The 21,798-nt window shown below is 41.0% G+C and overlaps 1 protein-coding gene across 1 annotated transcript in view; it reads left to right on the forward strand.

Moving 5' to 3' along the window:
- amotl1 (angiomotin like 1) overlaps positions 1 to 21,798 on the forward strand; it is a 73,998-nt gene that overhangs the window by 33,521 nt on the left and 18,679 nt on the right. The window contains exons 5-7 of the mRNA XM_078403142.1: positions 4,803 to 4,947; positions 7,297 to 7,389; positions 20,835 to 20,980. Of these exons, the coding sequence (XP_078259268.1) occupies positions 4,803 to 4,947; positions 7,297 to 7,389; positions 20,835 to 20,980 (384 nt within the window). The remainder of the gene's footprint in view (positions 1 to 4,802; positions 4,948 to 7,296; positions 7,390 to 20,834; positions 20,981 to 21,798) is intronic.

Consider the following 21,798-nt stretch of genomic DNA (forward strand, 5'->3'; position numbering starts at 1 on the left):
GGCAGTGGAGGCCAATTCTCTGAATGCATTCAAGAGAGAGCTAGATAGAGCTCTTAAGGATAGCGGAGTCAGGGGGTATGGGGAGAAGGCAGGAACGGGGTACTGATTGAGAATGATCAGCCATGATCACATTGAATGGCGGTGCTGGCTCGAAGGGCCGAATGGCCTCCTCCCACACCTATTGTCTATTGTCTATTGTCCCCTGACATCAATCTGAAGAAGGGTCTCGATCCGAAACGTTACCCATTCCTTCTCTCCAGAGATGCTGCCTGACCCACTAAGTTACTCCGGCATTTTGTGTCTACCTTCGAAGAAAGAGGAGGAGGTGGGTCCCACTACCCTGATGTGCTATTTAATACGATCATGACTGATCTGATTGTCACCTCAATTCTGCAACTCATCTACTCTGCTCCTCTTGTTTACCAACTGACTCGACCTTAAAAATACAACTTTGCTGCACGCAGGAGGAAAATCCAAATGCTAACTCCCAATACTCGATGGACTTAAAAATATGGAATAATAGTCAAGGTCCATAAAGCACAAGTGCACCATATTTAGGTGATGAAGTTGAGACTATAGCAATCTGTTTGATCTTTAGCATTGTGTTCAATGATGTAAGTTCATGAGAGACTAATATATTAATTTGCTCTGATGCTCTGGATATTGTTCCCATCCATACCCAAGAGAATATTTTATAAATGATGACAGCTCTAGCCAGGTATGTCAGACCACTTGTTTCAGCTCTTCCACTTTGCTGCCAAGGCTTTACTGCATGCTGATTTACTCATCTACCATTTGAGGTGCTGCTCCTCATACTTGAGAATGTTCCAGAAACATTGTTTCTATCTAATGTGTTCCTCACAAGCAACTGAAAAGGTTATTTGCAGATTCCTACGAAAATCAAATTATTGGTGCTAAGTCGGTTCAAACATAGTTTGGAAATGAGAAAAGTGAAGAAAATAACTGAATTTTCCAAAACTCTAGGTACTTACAAATGGCATAAACAAACAGGCATACTGGTCGATGAATGATTATGTAATTCATAACCATCCTACAACTATAGGGTTGGGCAGATCTAACTGATAATACAAATAAAACTGGAGCAATACGCTGTCTCATCAAGAACTTTGCTTGCTACCATTTATCTCACCATTGAAATGCATTGCACATTGTAAAGTTAATGTGAACTAAATGTCACAAACTAATTTTATTAATTTCATTCAAAATATCATATTGCCAGAGTAATAAATGTTGATTATTAATTTTTAACCCCTAGGCAATGGAAGTTAACTATTATAAGTCTAACCTCGATCCTTGGTTTTAATAGTTAGACGTTTTGGAGTCGCAAATTTATTTTCTTTTGATCCTCTTGATCAAATCGGGGTTTTTTTTGGCATGATTTGACATTTAATCTAATATTTACTAATTCTACTTCCCATTCAGTGCTTGCATTTTTAATTTCACAATCCTTCAATGTGATTGTTTAAAGATTTGCACATTGCTTTATTCACTTCAATTTTGGATACCTTAAAGTTATCAACTTGATCTTTCAGCAACATGTAGTGCAAAATACTGCAACTTTAAGGTCAAGTTCAGCTCTTGCTTCCAGCCTACTCATTCTTTGTTATTGTCTATGACTTTGTGTACAGCTTATGACATTTTGTCCATTGTGTTAGCTGTGCTACATTATTTTGCTTTTTAGATTTGGTTCGCCGTTATTTCATTTCCCTCTCCATTTTACACTCATTATCTCTTGTCATCTCCGTGTGTGATGCCCCTGGAGATGGTGGTTTTCGTCTTCCAAAATTCCACAGCTTCTGGAGTTGTCCCTGCACATTGGAGGATAGCAATCTCCCTGGCCATTTAAGAAAAGCAGAGAGAAAATAGGAAAGCGGTAACCTGTTAAACTAATGTCATGATGAGGGAAATCATTGGAATCTGTAATGAAGGATATAGTAACTAATACGCCTTAAGACTGAAAAAACGGAACAGATTATTAAAGCAAAACCACGTCTGAATAATCTGGAGATTTTTGATGATGTGATTAATGGAAAAGGTAAAAGAGAGGCAGTATTTGGAACGTTTTTGTTAGAGTCGCACACAAGGGTTGGTGAATAGCATTAGAGCATGCGGAATTATGGTTAATGTAATTATAGGAATTTAGAATAGCTAACAGACAGAAAACAAATTGGGAATAAATGGGTCCTTCTCAAGTTGGCTATTTGTGATGAGTGTTTACAGCAGGGACTGGCGCTTTGGTGCCCAGCTATTCATGTTTTATACGTCTTGGCTGAGGGGACCAAATGTCATATTACCACGTTTGCTGTTGGTACAAAACTGGATGGAGTCTGAGCTTTGAGGAGAATATCAAGATGCTCCAGGGAATGTAAATAAGCTGAGTGAGTCGGCAAGAAATTGTGGAAAAGTGTTCGTTAAATGTGGGATGAAATTGATGTTTAAAGGGGCCAAGTTATCCTTTTAATCAAGTTGCTGAAAACCAAAATGCTGGCACAACCAACAATTTAGAAAGGCAAATGACATTAGAAGTCGGTTATTTCGTTCCGTGGTTTGCAATGCTGTATCCCTCTTGGCATCACACCACCCCTAACTAACAATCAGCCAATCAGAACCACTCTGCCTGATGTCATCTGTTGCCAGCCCTGATTTGTCCTGGTCTGTTTTTGCTTCTGGTTCCTCCTCCCAACAATCAGCCCGAAACATCACCTAGCCATTTTCCACTGAGATACTATCTGACCCGCAGAGTTACTCCAACATTTTGTGTCCATCTTTGGTATAAACCAGCAATTGCAGTTCATTTCTATTACATTAAGGTAAATGATATGTTGGTCTTTATTATGAGAGGATTGGAATGTGGAATTTGAAAGTCTTGCGGTGCTCCAGTTTCCTCCCACACTGTTGGAACACGTCTCGAGTATTATATACTGATCCACTTACCCAGAAAAGGGTGCACTTGCCATAGCAGCACAGATTCACTGGACTGCTTTCAGGGATGACAGGTTTGCTGTTTGAAGAGAGATTGAGTGGATTAGGCCCATATTCTGCATAGTGTGTGAACGTGAGGTCTCATTGAACCTTTCAAAATTCATAAAAAGAGGTGGGCTGTTTGAAACTATGATGAGCAGATTTTCTTCACTCGAGAGTCTGGTGAATCTTTGAATTCTCTAGGCTTAAAGGCTGTGGAGGCTTGGGATTGAATTCATTCAAAATGGTGATGATTAGATTTATGAATATTAAGGGAATCAATGGATATGGGGATATGTGGGAAGGTGACACAAAACCATGATGAATGGAGCAAACTTGAATAGTTTGACAGCCTGCCGCTGTTCCTATTTGGTAACCTGAGGAGCACCTTCAGCAACAGACTGGTTCCACCAAGATGCAGGACAGAATACCACAGGAGATCATTCTTCCCTGTGGCTATCAAACTGTACAACTCCTCCCCCTTCTGTCGTGGGGTAGACTGAGACTGACTTCCCCCACGCCCCAATCTTTGCATATCCCCAATCCTTTCCACTCATCACTTTAATTTCATGTTTCATGTATTTTGTGTTTTTATGAGTGTTGCCAGATCAATTTCCCTCCTGGGATAAATAAAGTTCTATCATATCGTATCATATGCTCTTTTATCTTATCATTCAAATTCGTAGTCAAAGGCCTGAAGTTTCATACCTGCACCAATGGTAAAATACATTGAATGTCACCAAAATTACTGGAGAAGTGCGGAGTTCTATTGGTAATTTTCTGATGTGCACTGGCATCAGGTGTGACACCATCCATGGAAATGAGATCCAGATTAGAACATCGCCTTTCTCACAGATTATTTGTGCAGAACAGTGAGATCAAGGATTTGTACAAGATCAGAGGCAAGGGCATGAAATAAATATTGGAGAAAAATAATGGAATTATTTTTGTTCCTGTTGTACAGTTCAAAGTTAATGCCGGTCACCCAACCCAATTGGAGCCATTGATTGTCCACAATGTCCAACTTCCGTGTTTCCTCATTCCACAACATATTAATTTTGATGCAGTATTTAATTTCCCCTTATTTTAAAACAAAGGTTTACCAGCTAACTTGCTCCAGATTTGTTCTGTGCTGCTGTTTCCATGTTCATCAAAGGTAAAAGTGGAGCATATTTTGTTAAAACAGCCAACATTTGTAGGATTCCATTGTTAATATTTTGTCAACATGTGAGGATCTTTATTCCAATTGTGTTGGTGATTTATTGTATGCATTCTTAATGGGGCTTTTTGTGGAATTACTTATGATCTTCAGAGGGATTATTTTTGAAATACAATGATGTTTGAAAATAGTTCAGGTTCACTTTTGGTTAATGGACTGACATTGATATCCTGCCTACAGCCACAACTTGAGTTATTCCACACTGTTGTTGCACTGTGCATTCTTGTCTATCTCTCAAGCAACACAGTTGAATGATTTTAAGTAACTGCTTTTATAATTGGCCATCTGGATTAAAACTTTCTGTTGAGTTACATTTGAGTACAGGAATGTGAGGCCTTTCTTTCATTACCTGTCATTGCCTGGTATGAAAACATACTTTCCCGTTTGTTCCACTTTATGCCATTAGCAACTACTTCCAAACACAATAGATATGTCTATGAGCTTCAAGAAATTTGTTTTGATATCTATTCATATTAACAAAATCACATGTCATGTTACTCTTGAAAGCAAATCATGTGCTTTCCCCTTTCAATAGCCCATTAAGAAATTAAACTAAATGGAGATAATGGGTAACAATGCACTATTTAATGTCCTTTTGCAGTTTGAAATGGATATTCAGCGGATCTCAGAAGCCCATGAGAATTTGGTGAAGTCCAGCACCAAACGAGAAACTCTGGATAAAGCAATGAGGAACAAACTGGAAGGGGAAATACGAAGATTACATGATTTCAACAGGGACCTCCGAGGTATTATGAAATTGTTTTATTAACGGTCTGCTTTTATCAGAAGCACATTCCAAACATTTTAATTTGCTCTTGTAGAGCAGGCTAACAGTCAGTGCTTTAGAGTAACAAACAAAATCCAGCACAATATTTTCATACCTTCTATCATTTAACTAAGCTTCGTGTTTGGTTTGCTGGTACTTTTCCTTTGAGCATTCAAGTACATGGGACCATTGTCATTTTTATTCTTGTTTGAAGATTTGATTAACATATTTGGGGTTATAAGGTAAGTTTGGATGAAGAAGCTAATAACCTGCTTATGTGTCTTTCCCAGAAAACATTCTCCACATATCCTTTATCTGTACACGGCTTGACTGTATTCATGTTGTCTTTTCTCTGACTAGATAGCACGCAAAATAAAGCGTTTCTCTGTGCCTCAGTACATGTGACAATAATAAACTAAAATAAAAGTAAACGTGATTAGGCCACATTTGGAGTATTGCTGGTCACCCCAAAACAGAAAGAATGTGGAGGCTTTGCAAAGGGTGCAGAAGAGGTTTACTTAAACGATGCCTGGATTAAAGGGTATTAGCTACAAGGAGAGGTTGAACATACTTTTATTTTTTTTCTCTGGAACGGCAGAGATTGAGGGAAGAATTATGTAAAATTGTGAGAGGCATCGATAGGGTAGACAGTCAGAACATTTTCCAGAATTGAAATATCAAACACAAGTGGACATAGCCTTAAGGTGAGAAAAGCAAAGTTTAAAGGAGATATGTGTATGGCAAGTTGTTTTTTGTTGTTGCACAGAGGGTGGTGAGTGCCTGGAAGACACTGCCGAGGATGGTGATGTGGGCAGATATGACAGATGTATTTAAGAGGCTTTTAGATAGGCACATGGATATTCCCTCATGGAATAGAGGGATATGGATTATGTGCAGCAGATATGAGTTAGTCTTGGCATCATGTTTGGCACAGACATTGTGGGGTGAAGTGCATGTTCCTGTGCTGTACAGTTTTATCTTCAATCTCTTTGTTATGCATCCTGCTATCGGCCACAGTCGTGTGACACTTTCATGCGAATAATATCTCAGTAGCATTTTGCACCTTCAGACTTTGATTAAAATAATTACAGTATGGACAGAAAGGCTGTGTGTGATTTGGCAGCCCCATTGAGAAGCTGCACTCCCAGGGATGATTTCACAGGCCAGTTATGGGTGTCAAGTGTAGTCCCTGTGATCACTGTTTCATACCGGGTCCATCCTCCTTGTGATTTCTCAATCCTGTCGGATGCACTTGAAGCAACTGGATATCATTGGGAACTTGTGTAACTTATTCTGATTGTTGTTCTTTGCATCCGTAAAATCTCCATTTGATGTAAATGGGCTGGTGGAACCTGTTTGTGTCTCAACTCTCACCGGATCCATTAATACATTGCCCAATGTAAGTGCTGGGGAATCTTGGCAAGTTCACTGTTGGGTGTCAAATTAACAGGATGTCCTGCAGTTCAAAAGTTAATTTTGCATTGATTATTATCTTCAGGGCATTTTACATAACATGTCTCAATATTGCATTCTGGCTTCTGGGTTTATGTGCTGAGATTTTATCTTTTAATTGAGATGATAAACTGAACCCATAACTGAAGCAGCAATTTTCTTGACAGCATTTCCTGGCTAACAGGTATCGTTCAAATAATTCCAACAGAGCAAAAAAACAGTCCCTATTTCACTGCTGTTTTTGAAAGCTTACAATGCACAAAATAGTTGCAGCATTTGCAACATTACAACAAAGACTATAGTTTAAAAGTTATTTCGGTAGAACAACTTTTGAGGTAATCTAGGTTTGAGAAAGGATTATATTAATGAACGAATCTAGCTCCTGTTATGACAAGTTTTGTTCGAAGTTGGGTTCTAAAGGCATTATTCACATTCTTTGCGGCAGAACTTCTGGAAATTTTATTGGAAGTAGTATTGCTATGTAGAGCAAAATTTTGTTTGCCTCAATCAGTTTATTACTTGAAAAAGTTTTTCCCCACTTAGGACAGAGATGAGGAAAAACTCTATCACCCAGCGAGTTGTGAATCTGTGGAATTCTCTGCCACACCAGGCAGTGGAGGCCAATTCACTGGATGTATTCAAGAGAAAGTTAGATAGAGCTCTTGGGGCTAACGGAATCAAGGGAAATGAGGAAAAAGCAGGAACAGGGTACTGATTCTGGATGATCAGCCGTGATCATATTGAATGGCGGTGCTGGCTCGAAGGGCCAAATGGCCTACTCCTGCATGAGTTTTCTATGTTTCTATGTCTATTCTGCAATATCTTATCACAAATAGTATTTTAGCAATATTGAAGTTTCTTTTAAATTTCTACATAGATCGCCTGGAGACTGCCAACAGACAAATAGCCTGCAGGATATATGATGATGCTGAGGATGGCATGACAAAAGAGGATCATTACACAATGCAGAGTGAGTTATGTGGGCCACAATTACCAGAACAAGTTTTATGGTTCATTGGATGCAGTGGTTTGTAGATGCTATGAGCTAATGGTAATATTATTTCACTTACAGAGAGTTTGCTTTGGTATGATGGACAATAAATAGATCACAGGAAAGTATAATAATTTTCACTTTTAAACAAAAAGTGTATTGAGAGTGCAATAGCCCTGTGAAGTTGACATGTGGAGGTGACATAGGCTGGCTGAGATGCATCCTTATGAGTAAGCAGGACAAATTCAACATCTACCCCAAAAATGCAAAATCAAAAGTTAAAATTCAGTCCCCATGATCTACGAAGGTTCCTGCTGTCTGTTAGATTCATGTTCCCGTTTGTTTTATTCACTGGCTGACCTTTAATTCATTTGAATAGTTTTTTTTAATGATCTTTCTACTTTATGCTTGGTCTCAGCAGGCGGTCAAGACTCAAAACTAACAACATTCAGCTTATCAGTTCAAATGCAGCTAGAATGTTTGCAGTCTGCTTTGGGTAGTGTAGTGTGAGGCTTGGAGTGGAATGTGGTTAATTAACAAAGTAGATAGAAATCTGGTACAAATGATTTGGACAATATAACCTGGAAAGTCAATAGAATGGTTATGAGACAAAACCAATAACATTACCTTATGCAGGTCCTCTTTGAGTTAAGGCAGGGTTCCTTTCCTGAGAACTGTTTGTAACCTGAATCGGTCGCAAATCAGAATTGTGGCTAGAAACTCGATTCCACCACAAAAGATGCCTGGGTAGTCTCTTAGCCATAGATAGTCTGGACGAGCATGTTAAATTGGGTTTTGCGAATCTTATTAATAAGACTGATATTAACAAATTTAGCCCCAGCCTAACTTGGACTGTCTAGTCTTTAAATGCTATTAGACCAAGTGGACCTGTTGGGCCCAAACCTCTCCTGCATTGGTGCAGCATCCTCTCCTACCTCCCACCCCCCTCCCCCTCCCCCCCCCTTCCCCTCTCCCCCATCCCTCCCCTCCCTCCCCCCATTCCTCCCACTCCACCCCCCCACCTCCCCCTCCCCACCTCCCCCTCCCCACCTCCCCCTCCCCACCTCCCCCTCCCCACCTCCCCCTCCCCACCTCCCCCTCCCCACCTCCCCCTCCCCTCCCCCACCTCCCCTCCCCCACCTCCCCTCCCCCACCTCCCCTCCCCCACCTCCCCTCCCCCACCTCCCCTCCCCCACCTCCCCTCCCCCACCTCCCCTCCCCCACCTCCCCTCCCCCACCTCCCCTTCCCCACCTCCCCCTCCCCACCTCCCCCTCCCCCTCCCCACCTCCCCCTCCCCCCTTCTTCCTCCCCCCTCCCCTCCCCCTCCCCCCCTTAGACTCAGTTGAACCAAATATAAACCATGATGTAATGTCACATATGTGATCAAGATACTATAAAAATAAAACCACTGCAACTGTCTCAAATTGATATTTTTCTTTCATTTTCAGCAGCTGATAACTTTGGAAGGTAGTGGGTATGAGTTAAAATATTTCATTTGAGCATGTAGAACTCTTAAATCCGTCAATATAACAGGAAATCCACTATTGGACCTGGATATGTTGAGTAAAATGAGAATCTTGCACCATGTGATAGCAGTTTTATTTGCATAACTAAATGTGCAGAAATAGTATGTCCACTTCTATATTAGCACATTCCCTTGAATTAAGTTTGGATGGATTGCATATTGGGAATGCCAACAGCAGCTGCAATGTCGGTTAAAGGTCTACAGTTTCTCACTGGATTACTCTTGCCAGGAGTTTTTGCGTGCTTCAAATAAGCCGAGCATATAGTGAGCTTCAATCATCAGACTCTAACCTGGACCTTGAGAAATGCCATTCATTGCTGTTTGAAGATGCTCTCGCTTGGCAGATTGCCAGCTGTTTTGCTACCCCATCTGTTGGCCTCTGCACTAGTTTCCTTTATGGATACGAAAATACATCAGGAGCCTGCATGTAAATAATAGCACATTCAGTGCTTGGTTTTGGGGATTACCTTTCATCAGTACATTTCCTTTTGCAAAAATTCGGGAAGTACCTCAAATTACTTGGAATAATTGGAAAAACGTGAGCACAAGTAACTAGCCTGAGGTTAGGTTAATTTGCAATAAAGAAAAGATGTTACCTAAATTAAGACAGTAATTTAGTTCAAATAAATTAATGTCGTTTGTTGATCTAGCAATACCATTAAATTGTAAACTATTTAGTCACACATCAGTTATTTAGTTGATTATACTATGATTATAATTTGTAATTTTGACTGAATAATATTCTTTTGATTTGAATTTACTCAATATTCGAGAAAATTGATACAATTTTTAAGCATATTTTTCTTCATCAGAAGTAACCAGTTGCGTTTTAACCTTAGTCAGCACCTTTCTTTAGCCCCCCCCCCCCCCCCCAAATAGCCATTTATTATGTTGAATTAGATGAAATAATGAATGTTAGAGGATAAGGAATAGCAATGTCTAGTGCCACCGCTGTCATTCAGTGAGTCACGACTACAATATCATATCATATATATACAGCGCGGAAACAGGCCTTTTCGGCCCACCAAGTCCGCGCCGCCCAGTGATCCCCGCACACTAACACTATCCTACACACACTAGGGACAATTTTTTTTACATTTACCCAGTCAAATTAACCTACATACCCGTACGTCTTTGGAGTGTGGGAGGAAACCGAAGATCTCGGAGAAAACCCACGCAGGTCACGGGGAGAACGTACAAACTCCTTACAGTGCAGCACCCGTAGTCAGGATCGAACCTGAGTCTCCGGCGCTGCATTCGCTGTAAAGCAGCAACTCTACCGCTGCGCTACCGTGCCGCCATTAATATTGACTTCTCTAATTTAGAGTAACCCTTGCTTTTCCCCTCTCTCCATCCCTCCCCATCACCCGACTGTCTCCGAGTAAATGTTATCTCTGTTTGCTTTGTTGTTACCTTCTCCCAGCTAACAATGATCTATTCTGTTTTCAAGAGAGAGTTAGATTTAACTCTTAGGGCTAACAGAATCAAGGGATATGGGGGGAAAAGCAGGAACGGGGCACTGATTTTGGATGATGAGCCATGATCATTTTGAATGGTGGTACTGGCTCAAAGGGTTGAATAGCCTACTGCACCTATTTTCTATGTTTCTCTTCTACATTTTCCTTGATCTCCATTCCCTTTGTCCTGTTTTCACACCTTACACTTCCTGAAGAAGGGTCTCCACCCAGAACGTCACCAATTCCTTCTCTCCAGAAATGCTGCCTGTCCTGTTGAGTTACGCCAGCATTTTGTGTCCATCTTCAGTTTAAACCAGCATCTGCAGTTCCTTCCTACAATAACTTATTTCTGTAAATACTGCACTTCTCCATCAAATGATGGTGAGTGGAGGATGATCACATGTCAATTAGGAACAAAAATTAATTTAGTAGTTTACAGCATGTTTAATGGAAATTCCCATCCTGGCTGGCATTTGCATTGTAAACAGCTCTCGTGATAATTTTTGCACAGATTTAGTTATTGCAAAAGTTTCTGCCTGTTCATTGCTCAACTGGCCGTTTTTTCTAATGGTTAATCTAAATATATAAAATAGTCCTACTGTACTTAATAAAAGGGAATCATATTTGGCATGGGCTAAAATAATTTTGGCCAAGTCATGCTATTCTGCTACACCATCGTATCTCTGATTAGCCCTTGCTTACAAAGGACTGCAAAGGACTGATCATGGGAGTTTGCTCCAGACTGTGCTTTACCTGGCACTAAATGCTATTCCCTCATTATGTATCTATACACTGTAAATGGCTCAATTGTAATCATGTATCGTCTGACTGGTTAGCACGCAACAAAAACCTTTAACTGTACCTCGGTACACGTGACAATGAACTCTAAACTCTGCAGCAAGAAGATCCAGCCTTTGGCAGGTGGCAAAGCTCAGAAGGGGCCTTTGTAGACTGAAAATTATCATTGATTTTTAATAGTTTAAAATAATCCACAACAATTGAAGACATTTTTTAAAAAACTGAACAATCCCTTTTTAAAACGTGCAGTTGGCAAGAAAGACAATCACTTAAAATATTGAAAAAATTTAAATGAAACCATTTAAAAAAATAGTATTCCTAAATCCATGCCGTTCAATCCTCATTTAAAATTGGTGGGACCTTTTTAGTAGATTTAGAGATACAGCGCGGAAACAAGCCCTTCGGCCCACCGGGTCCGCACCGCCCAGCGATCCCCGCACATTAACACCATCCTATACACACTAGGGACAATTTTTACATTTGCCAGGCCAATTAACCTACAAACCTGTACGTCTTTGGAGTGTGGGAGGAAACCGAAGATCGAGGAGAAAACCCACGCAGGTCACGGGGAGAACGTACAAACTCCGTACAGACGGCGCCCGTAGTCAGGATCGAACCTGAATCTCCGGCGCTGCATTCGCTGTAAGGCAGCAACTCTACCGCTGCGCCACTGTGCCGCCCCAGACTCCTTCAGGTCACGATGTGGTTGGATGGACCCACGTGACAGATATGCCCCTGTGAATCTGATGTGTCACGATGCATAACCACAAATTTGAGACAAGGCCTCACCTCTACTAGCTGAACAGTCAGTTATAGTTGGTATCATAGCAAAACTCAGCATATCTGGCACATTGGCTGTTGTGTATCCGTTGACATTCAGCTTGAATTGTAATTTAGACAATTTATTATTAAGTTTATACAAAATTCCTTTGTATCCTGTTGAAGATATAAATAATAGCTTTATTTTGCACTATGAACATGAACCTTTGGTGAGACTTTCTGTCACACCATTTTGGGTTGTTCCTCTTTGGCCTCCTCTGCTATTTCTCATCCTCTGTCACTACTTTCCTGCAGCCTGCTATTAGTGATACATAACACAGACAAAGAAGCCAAGCATATTTTTAACTTCCACATTAATTCAATTGTTCACACCCTATCGGAGATATTACTTTTGTACTACCCACCCTCATTGTGTGAATGCTTAGCACTGTATTTCTTCCACAACCCCTGCCCCGTTCAATCAAACTCCCTAGGTCCAACCCACCGACCCAACAGTTCGTGGAACCCCCAGTTAATCAGTCCTCACAACACTCGGTGATCCAAATGCACTGAAAGCTTCCAGTAGAGTCTTCATAACTTGGGAGAGGGTCCCACTGACACAGTCCAGCGGACCTGATATAATGGCAAGTGCAGATGGCCAAATGTTCAGCAGTTTTAGCTTAGTTTATAGAAACAGTGTTGAAACAGGCCTTCAGCCCACAGAGTCCATGCAGACCATCCACCACCACACTAATTCTGTTATTCCACTTTTCGCATCTTACACGTTGAGGCCAATTAACCTACAAACCTACATGTCTGGAATGGGAGAAAACCAGAGCACCCAGAGAAAATCCACTTGGTGATAACGTACAAACTCCGCACAGACAACACCCATGCTCAGGATTGAACCCAAGTCTCTGGCACTGTGAGGCAGCACCTCTACTGCTGCTATTTAGCTATGGCATACCAGTAAATATGCATCTACTGAAAAACAATGTGGTAGAGATTGTTTACAGTTGCCATACTTGGTCCCTGGCATATTTCAGCTCCAATACTTTCTAAATATGCACTCTCCACATTTAAGCTTAGAGAGCAGATTGTTTTATAAACTCATTTAACAGCACAAGCATCACCAGTACAGAAGTGTTTGTTTAAATGAGTTCCTGCATATAAAACATTGTTTGTTTACTTGCCCCATTATAACCTGCTTTTGCCTTGTCCATAATCCTTGTCATAATCTTGTATTCCATCATGTCCTAGAGCTTATGCTTTGTGCTTGTTTCTTCATTCTCACTCCCAACATTTGGCACGATGGCACAGCAGTAGAGTTGCTGCCTTACAGCGAATGTCAGCGCCGGAGACCCGGGTTCGATCCCGATTGTTGTACGGGTGCTGTCTGTACGGAGTTTGTACCTTCTCCCCATGCCCTGCGCGGGTTTTCTCCGAAATCTTCAGTTTCCTCCCACACTTCAAAGACGTACAGGTTTGTAGGTTAATTGGCTTGGTAAATGTAAAAAAATTGTCCCTAGTGGGTGTATGATAGTGTTAATATGCGGGGATCGCTGGTCGGCGCGGACCCGATGGGTCGAATGGCCTGTTTCTGTGCTATAACTTTAAACTAAACTAAACTAGACATGTCTTTTTATCTCAAAGAACATTGTTTAATTTTTAATTAAAAGGTCATCAACCTGGAATGTTGCTGTCTGATCTGAAGATTTCCAGATTTTTGTTTTCCATTCCCCTCTGTCACTATAGCTCTGACAACATGTTCTGGTTTCTTTAATTTTCACAGTTGGTATGAAATTAATAAATCTCCTTTGTATTTTCTGCTTGGCCTTGACATTTGTTACTAAAGACGAGTGCCAGAGATTGGATAAAATGTTCTAACTGTGGCTCAGTCAATAGTATTTTTTGTTATTTTGACTCGATGCTACAATTTAAAGTAAAAACTGAGAGGCCAGTGATTAATCAATCTCATGGTATATCTGATCTCCTGAGATTCTCTGCTCTTAAATTCCTTTGAATCTTATATCTTCCAAAATGTTTATCCCGCATTTTCTTTGATTTTAATTCAAAATTGGCTGAATTGTAAGTGGGATTATTGCGAGCAGGATCATTGCAGAGAAGAATGATGTAGGGACCATTCTAAGATGCAATTTTGACTGTTGCAAAGTAACAATCTGTCCCGCTGAGTTACTCCAGCATTTTGTGTCTATCTTTGATTTAAACCAGCATCTGCAGTTCGTTTCTACAATAACTTATTTCTGTAAAAGAACCTGATAGTTGCAGCAAAGTAGCTGTTCCTTTAGTAACAAATGTCAAGGCCAAGCAAAGTGGTTGTCCAGAACCAGGTTTCAGTATCTCCTGCCTGATGGTAGCAGTGAGAAGAGTGCATGGCGTAGATGGTGGGTTCTTTGATGATTTGCACCTTGTGTAGATGCTTTTGATGCATGAGAGGGCTGTGCCCATGATGGACCAGCTGAGTTCACCACTCTCTGCAGCTTCTTGGCTTTTAGTGCTTTGCAATTGCTGTACGAGGGTCTCAATGCAAACTTCATTTTCTACTAGACCGAGGACCTGTTGGGTCCAAACCTCTCCTGCATTGGTGCAGCACCCTCTTCTCCCCCACTCCCCTCTGCCCCCTCCCCCCCCTCCCTACTCCCCCTCTGCCCACTCCCCCCCCCTCCCTACTCCCCCTCCCCACTACCCCTCCCCTCTCCCCCTCCCCTCTCCCCCCCTCCCCCTCCCCTGCTTTGGAGCCGGCAAACCCGTCCCTAAGAGACAGGCGGCCGAGCCCTGCTCCTTCCCGAGATCAACGGGTCCCAACTGTGTAGGCGCGGACGCGTTTGTTCTGCGCACGCGTGGATGCGGCGGCCATCTTACGTAAGTACTAGATCAACGGGGCCCCAACTGCGCATGCGTGGTTTTTTAAACTTTAAAATGTGAATAACTTAAAAAATATAACACCAATTTCAATGAAACTTCTTCTATCGGACCACGGGACGACGGTGAGTAAGGTGGGCCTAAAATTGTCACGTTATCGTGCACTGTTTTGGCTGTAGTTCAGGAACAAGTAAACAAACGAGAGTTTTAGTATATAAACATAGCACAAAAAGTAAGGAAATTTGTGTTTGGTAGATTATTTGTTGTAACAATGCTTCTTGGCAATAAATCTTATACCGTTGGAAAGCCGGTTTATTTCCCTTTTAAATGGTTCCACATTTGTAAGGAACATGCATTTGTGGGATGAGCAGCAGAGCTGAGTATATGGGTTGCGCCCATGAAAAATTTGCCAAATCTTCTCTGCCAATGCCAAACAGCTTATTCTGCCATTGACTCTTGTTCGGTGTTGTTTGGTGGATTGGATGATTGAAGTCTGAAGAAACAAGACATATTGGCAATTTAACAATTTATTCATTTAATAAACAGGAGCCACAGTAGTGTGTGGAAGAACCATACACAGCCATAACAGCCTGGCACCTCCTCCTCATGCTGGTCACCAGCCTGGTCACACACTGTTGTGGGATGGCATCCCATTCTTGTCAGCACCTGGGGGTACAAGAAGCTCAAAACAAGAGTCAATAGCAACAGCAGAATAAGCTGTTTGGCATTGGCAGAGAAGATTTGGCAAATTTTTCATGGGCGCAACCCATATACTCAGCTCTGCTGCTCATCCCACAAATGCATGTTCCTTACAAATGTGACACCATTTAAAAGGGAAATAAACAGGCTTTCCAACGGTATAAGATTTATTGCCAAGAAGCATTGTTACAACAAATAAATAATCTACCAAACACAAATTTCCTTACTTTTTGGGCTATGTTTAGATAGATACTTTCTACAGTGCCACTGTAAAGGTTAGTGAGAGTTTTTGGCGATGTACCGAAACTCTTTAAAATGAACAGAAAGTGAAGAGTGGATGAGTCTTCTTCATGATTGCTTGTACATGCTGGGGCCAGAAAAGATCATCCAAGCTATTAAAGCCCAGACATTTAAAGCGACTAACTCTCTTCAGCACTGACCCATCAATAAAAACTGGCACATAGTCTCTCAATTTCCCTTTTCTGAAATCAATGATCGCTTTCTTGGTTTTATTGATGATGAGCAATAGTTTGTTGTTGTGGCACCTCTCAATCAGGTGTTCCATCCATATCCATCTATACCCCGACCGCCCCAATGTGCAGCGGCAGCGTCTTCGCTCGCCCCGGATCGCGGGGCTTGGGTCGGCCCGCTGCGGACCTTTCACTATCCGGCGAGGCCTGGAACCTGGCAAGTTCAACAGCCTGACTGCGGGAGAAGATGGCAGGGGAAGAGAAAAGACATTCTGGCCTTCCATCACAGTGAGGAGGTGACTGGAGGAGACTCACTGTGATGGATGTTTCTTTTTGTTTGATTGTGGGTGTTATTGCTTATTTTTATTGCTCTTATTGTTGGACTGTGGGTAATCTTTCATTTCACTGCACATTTATGTGTATGTGACAAATAAACTTGACTTGACTCTTCACCACCCCCAATTCAATCAAGCATGGTAAAACAATGGGTGGCATAGGAGCTATACATCGTCACACAGTCATGTGCGTAAAGAAAGTAGCGCAAAGGGTCAAGCACACAACTGTGACGTGCACTTGTGCTGATGGTCAGTGAGGAAATGCTGTTACCACTCCGCACTGCTTGAGGTTGCTGATAAAGAAAGGAAGGATCCAGTTGCAAAAAGGAGTTAGAGACCGAGGTCTTGGATCTTGGTGATGAGTTTGGAGGTTTGGTTGCATTAAACACCAAGCTGTTGTTGATTAACGGCAGCCTGGTGTAAATGTTCCTGTCACCTAAAAGATCCAGAACCGAGCAGAGAACCAGAGACATAGCATCTGCTGTTGAACGGTTGTGGCGAGAGGGAAGTTGAAGCTGCCTGACCCGCTGAGTTACTCCAGCTTTTAGTGTCTATCTTCGGTGTAAACCAGCATCTGCAGTTCTTTCCTAAACACTGGTAATTTCTGAGTCAGTTGTTTATTTGTGCCATAACCAACCTCTCAAAGCACTTCATTACAATGGATAGAAGTATTACCAGTGGTAGTCATTGAGGCACTGTGCTCTTCTTGGGCATTAGTACAATAGATGCCCTTCTGAAGCAGGTGGGAACATTAGACCATAGAAGCGAGAGAATGATGATATCCTTGAATATTCCATTGTTAGTCTCTACATATCTTTAGTACTCAGAGCACAGGTACGCCTCTGGGTCAGATGCTTTTTGTGGATTCGCTCTCTTGAAGGACACTCTGTCATCAACCCCAGAGACAGAGGACACAGGGTCGGCAGGACCTGTGGGGGCTAGTGTAGGTGCGTCATTGTTCTCCATTTTAAAGCTTGCATTGAATGTGTTGAGCTCATCTGGAAGTGATGTATCGATGCTAACTGTAGGAGGTGATGGCATACAATCCCTGCCACAACTGTCAAACATCAGTCTACGACTCCAGCTTCGCTCAAAACCGTCTCTTAGCAGTCTTTAGTGGTCTACACATGTCTTTGGGAATTTTGTATGTTTCACTTGGATCACCTCTCATACTTCTGAACAGAACAGAGGATGGGCCCAGTCTGCTGAACGTCTCATCGTAGGACAAACTCAGGAATCAATCTGGCCACCCTTTATCATTAGTACATCCTCTGTTGTAGAAACCAGATCCATATACTGTGTTCCAGGAGTGATCTCACCAAGACCCTTTGTATTTGCGGCAAAACGTCTTTCTTTACTCGTGTTCTCATGTCCCCATATCATTTGCCTCCCATTGCTTGCATATGTGTGGTGTTTTGCAGTTTTTTTACGTTTCCTGCTGGATTATCCCTACATTCAACCTTTCCATTAATATCTGACATAAAACTCATTGGAAACTTATTTTCATTATGGTGCTTGAATTCACGCCATTCCAATTGGTTAAAAGATGCACACAGTCTCTTGTTTGAGAACATTTCCACCCAAAACTTAATCATCTTCAAATGTGGCTTAACAAAACTGTCTGCCACCTTCAGTTAGAATGGCTGCAATAATTGAAAGGTTTATAACCAATTTGATCTAAGGCAATGTTTTTGAAATCTCTTAGGATCTCAAAATTTAGTCGAATGATAAAAACCTGGTTAATGCTACACAAGGTAAAATAAATAGGTGAATTTGAAAAAGAAACTCAAAATATAGCCTTGGCCTTCAGATGAACTTTCCTATTCTCCACTTAATAGTAGTAACATACATTCTGGCTTCATATAGAACAATGTCTAAGGCACCACACTGGAATATTATTAAACAAATTTTGAGCCACATATCGGAATACTGAGACAAATGAGAAAAAGCTTTGTCAAAAATATAGGTTTTAAAGGGAACCTCTTAAAAAAGAGAGAACAAGAGATACAGAAGAAGAGGACTTGAGAGACATCATCCCAGTTAGGGCATAGGGACCTGAAGACATGGCTTCAATTTGTAGAGCAATGGATAGATAGAACGGAAGTCTAGTGATCAAATAGATCAAGATTTTTTTGTCCTTGCCTCCCGAAACATTTAATTACGACTAATTTTATGTAATGGGATAAATCACTATAATATCAATTTGACGCCACAATTTTTTCACAAGAGATGTTTGGCTGTTGATACGACTGCTACAAAACAGATTGGAGTTCCCATAAACACTCATTAGCTTTGCTTGGTGAAAACAGCAAAAACATCAGCTGCACAGCTACTGACACAAATGTGATGCAATCTTTGCTATTATAATAAATTATTTCATTGTCTAAAATAGCAATGCCTCACATTGATTATAACATGCAGAGAAAATGCTTGAAATCTATAAATTGACTTGACTGTGTCCTCAATGGCTTATTTACAATCTCAACTTCCCCTATTATTCATTTTTTAAAGAATTCTATGATGCAACCTACTAACAATGAATGCATACCAAATAAAACCCAACAAGCTGGAGGAACTCAGCGGGTCAGGCACCATCTGTGGTCCATAATGTTGCCTGTCCATTCCTTCCCCGGATGCTGCCTGAGCCACTGAGTTCCTCCAGCCTGAAGAAGGGTCTCGACCCAAAATGTCACCCATTCCTTCTCTCCTGAGATGATGCCTGACCTGCTGAGTTACTCCAGCATTTTGTGAATAAATACCTTCGATTTGTACCAGCATCTGCAGTTATTTTCTTATATATCCTCCAGTACTTTGTTTCACTAAAGATTCCAGCATTTGCAGTTCCTTGGGATTCCACATAAATAGTTATTCTGCGTGTACGAATAATGGGAAAAAAGGAGAGAGCCTTCACCTATTGACTTTATCAAAATGCTTCACAAGTTGCAGACAAGTGATAGCACATCCCAGCCTGTTTGACCGTTATTGAAATTGAGCTTATATTACGTGGGATGACTGTAACAACGACTTTCGTGTTTGCGAAATTAGGGCAATATCTCCAAGGGTCTGAAATTCATGAAGACCAAAAGGCAGCAGTTCTATATCTTACAATGAAGCACAAGTACCTATGGCATTTGACACAACTCTATATCTAGCCCAACACTGACCTGAACCGGTTAAAGCCTGAAGAAGTTAACGTCAGTCTGAAGAGGTGTTCCGACCCGAAATGTCACCTATCCTTTTCCTCCAGAGATGCTGGCTGACTTGCTGAGTTACTCCAGCACTTTGTGTCTATCTTCAAGTTAAAGCAAATGTCCCTCGATTGCCAGGGCTCACTTGAGTGCAAAAATCATGATGGGTAAAACTAACTTATCCGGATTTGTCATTTGCTGTCGCCTTATGTCTGTCTTCCTTTTAAACCAGTACCATTTAAAGCATGAATGTTGTAGAGTGCTGCCGAGAAACCACCCAGAATCCGTATTACCTTAATTTGTGCCTTAAGGTCAGGGGGTTACATCTTTATTTGCCCCCCCCCCCACACACACATTAATGCTGTTAAATCAGTAAAAAAGCAGAGAGCTGGAAATACATCAGCATCGCTGGAGAAAAGGAATGGGTGACATTTTGGTTTGAGACCCTTCTTCAGACTGAACCTAATTCTACCTTGACAAAAGAAAACTATGGCCCATTTTTTGCACTACTTTGGACTTGTTTTTTCATTCAAATTATGTTCATTAGTATCAGTGCTTGAACATGCGGCTGTATTTAGCTACGTAGCAGCAATCATTGCATTTCAAAGAGATTAATTTTAGGTAAAGCTTTCAGATATTTCTGAGAGAAATTATGGATTCTTTATCATGCAGATTTTCTCTTTTTGATTAGTCAATGTAGGCAAATCAATAGCAGGTGAAGTAGGGATTAATATCCTAAATCCATATTTTATTCCAAACACATTCATTCAAATGCAAAGGCTTGCTTTATGATAATTTACTGATACCAGTCCTTGTAAGTATCCATTCGGAATAGTGAACAAGGTAGGCAACTGTGAATTTCCCAATTTAACCTTTTCCACTAATTAGTATTTTTTCCATCCGCCACCAACCCTAAATCCACATGTGAATATTCACCAATGGAAATTACAACCAAAATCCTCCAGGACGCTATTCTCGGGTACCAAGGGATTCAAGGGTTACTTTTGCAGACCTAATGAATTTTGCTCTCTATTTTGGAAGTCTGTGATAACCTTTTTACTCTCTTTGGTCGGTAGTTGATCCTTAGAAACAAATTAAAATTCAGCAAATAGTAAATGTCTTCCATGTAATTCTGAAGGGTAGTCATTCATTGCAGCTGAAATGTACTATAACAGAGAAGATTTTCAAATGAGGATGATGTAAACTACATTTCTTCAGGTTTCCTTTAGGCTTGGATCCATCTGGCTTGGTTACAGCTAAGAGGAAAGCTACCTCACAGACCTAACCTTGTTCTCCATCTTTAATGCAGACAAGGAGTATTTGAAGGAAAAGGAAAAGCTGGAAATGGAACTGGCCACAACACATTCAACCAATGAAGACCAGAGAAAACACATTGAAATTTTGGAACAGGCACTGAACAGTGTACAGGCCAAGGTGGTCAGATTGGATGAGGAGGTGAGCTGATAACCCCAATGTTTGTATATCATTTAGTTTGATTTATGCTTCTTGGTGACGGCCAGATTCAACACAGTTGGCCACACTGCAGTTAGTATTTGGTATCCAGTCTTAATAGGCTTGCTACTTTTACAAATTACATGGTGCTATTGATATAGTTTTTTTTTAACTGAGCACAAATAAATCAAATTTCAATTATTCATTGCTTTGAATTCTTCCCTGATGGATGTTGATCCTTTTAGCATATCCTCCTTTGCATATGCTTTTATTGAAATCAATCTGAGTATAATGTGTATTCACTTTTGAAAGTCCATTTATTTTTCCTTCTGACGTCAGAGATTGAAGCAGTTAAATGCAGTGAAAACATTTTTACATAAAATCCCTTTTAAAATTCTGTGTCGGCATATCTGCTAGTCTGAAGAAGGGTCTCGACCCAAAACCTCACCCATTCCTTCTCTCCAGAGATGCTGCCTGTCCCGCTGTTACTCCAGCATTTTGTGTCTATCTGCCTATGTGGTATGTGTAAACATCGTAAAAAAAATAAAACTTTTACAATTCTCACATGAAGCACATCCAACTGCAGAACAAAAGCATTATCTAAATTTGCATTAAATTCAACACTAAGGAGTTTTAGCAGAGGATTGTGGTTGCATTTGCATTCAAAAATATTTTTTTGTAATGCTATTGCTGATTGCCAGTGAGCGAGGATGATGGTCATGAATAGACTGATCTGGGAGTGGCAGTGTAGGAGGGACCTAGTTGTTCATCTGGTCATCAGCTTACTGTTTCTGCTTTTCCCAGTTTTCCATTGCCTGATG

Source organism: Rhinoraja longicauda, chromosome 7 (assembly GCF_053455715.1).
Source record: "Rhinoraja longicauda isolate Sanriku21f chromosome 7, sRhiLon1.1, whole genome shotgun sequence".
NCBI lineage: Eukaryota > Metazoa > Chordata > Chondrichthyes > Rajiformes > Arhynchobatidae > Rhinoraja > Rhinoraja longicauda.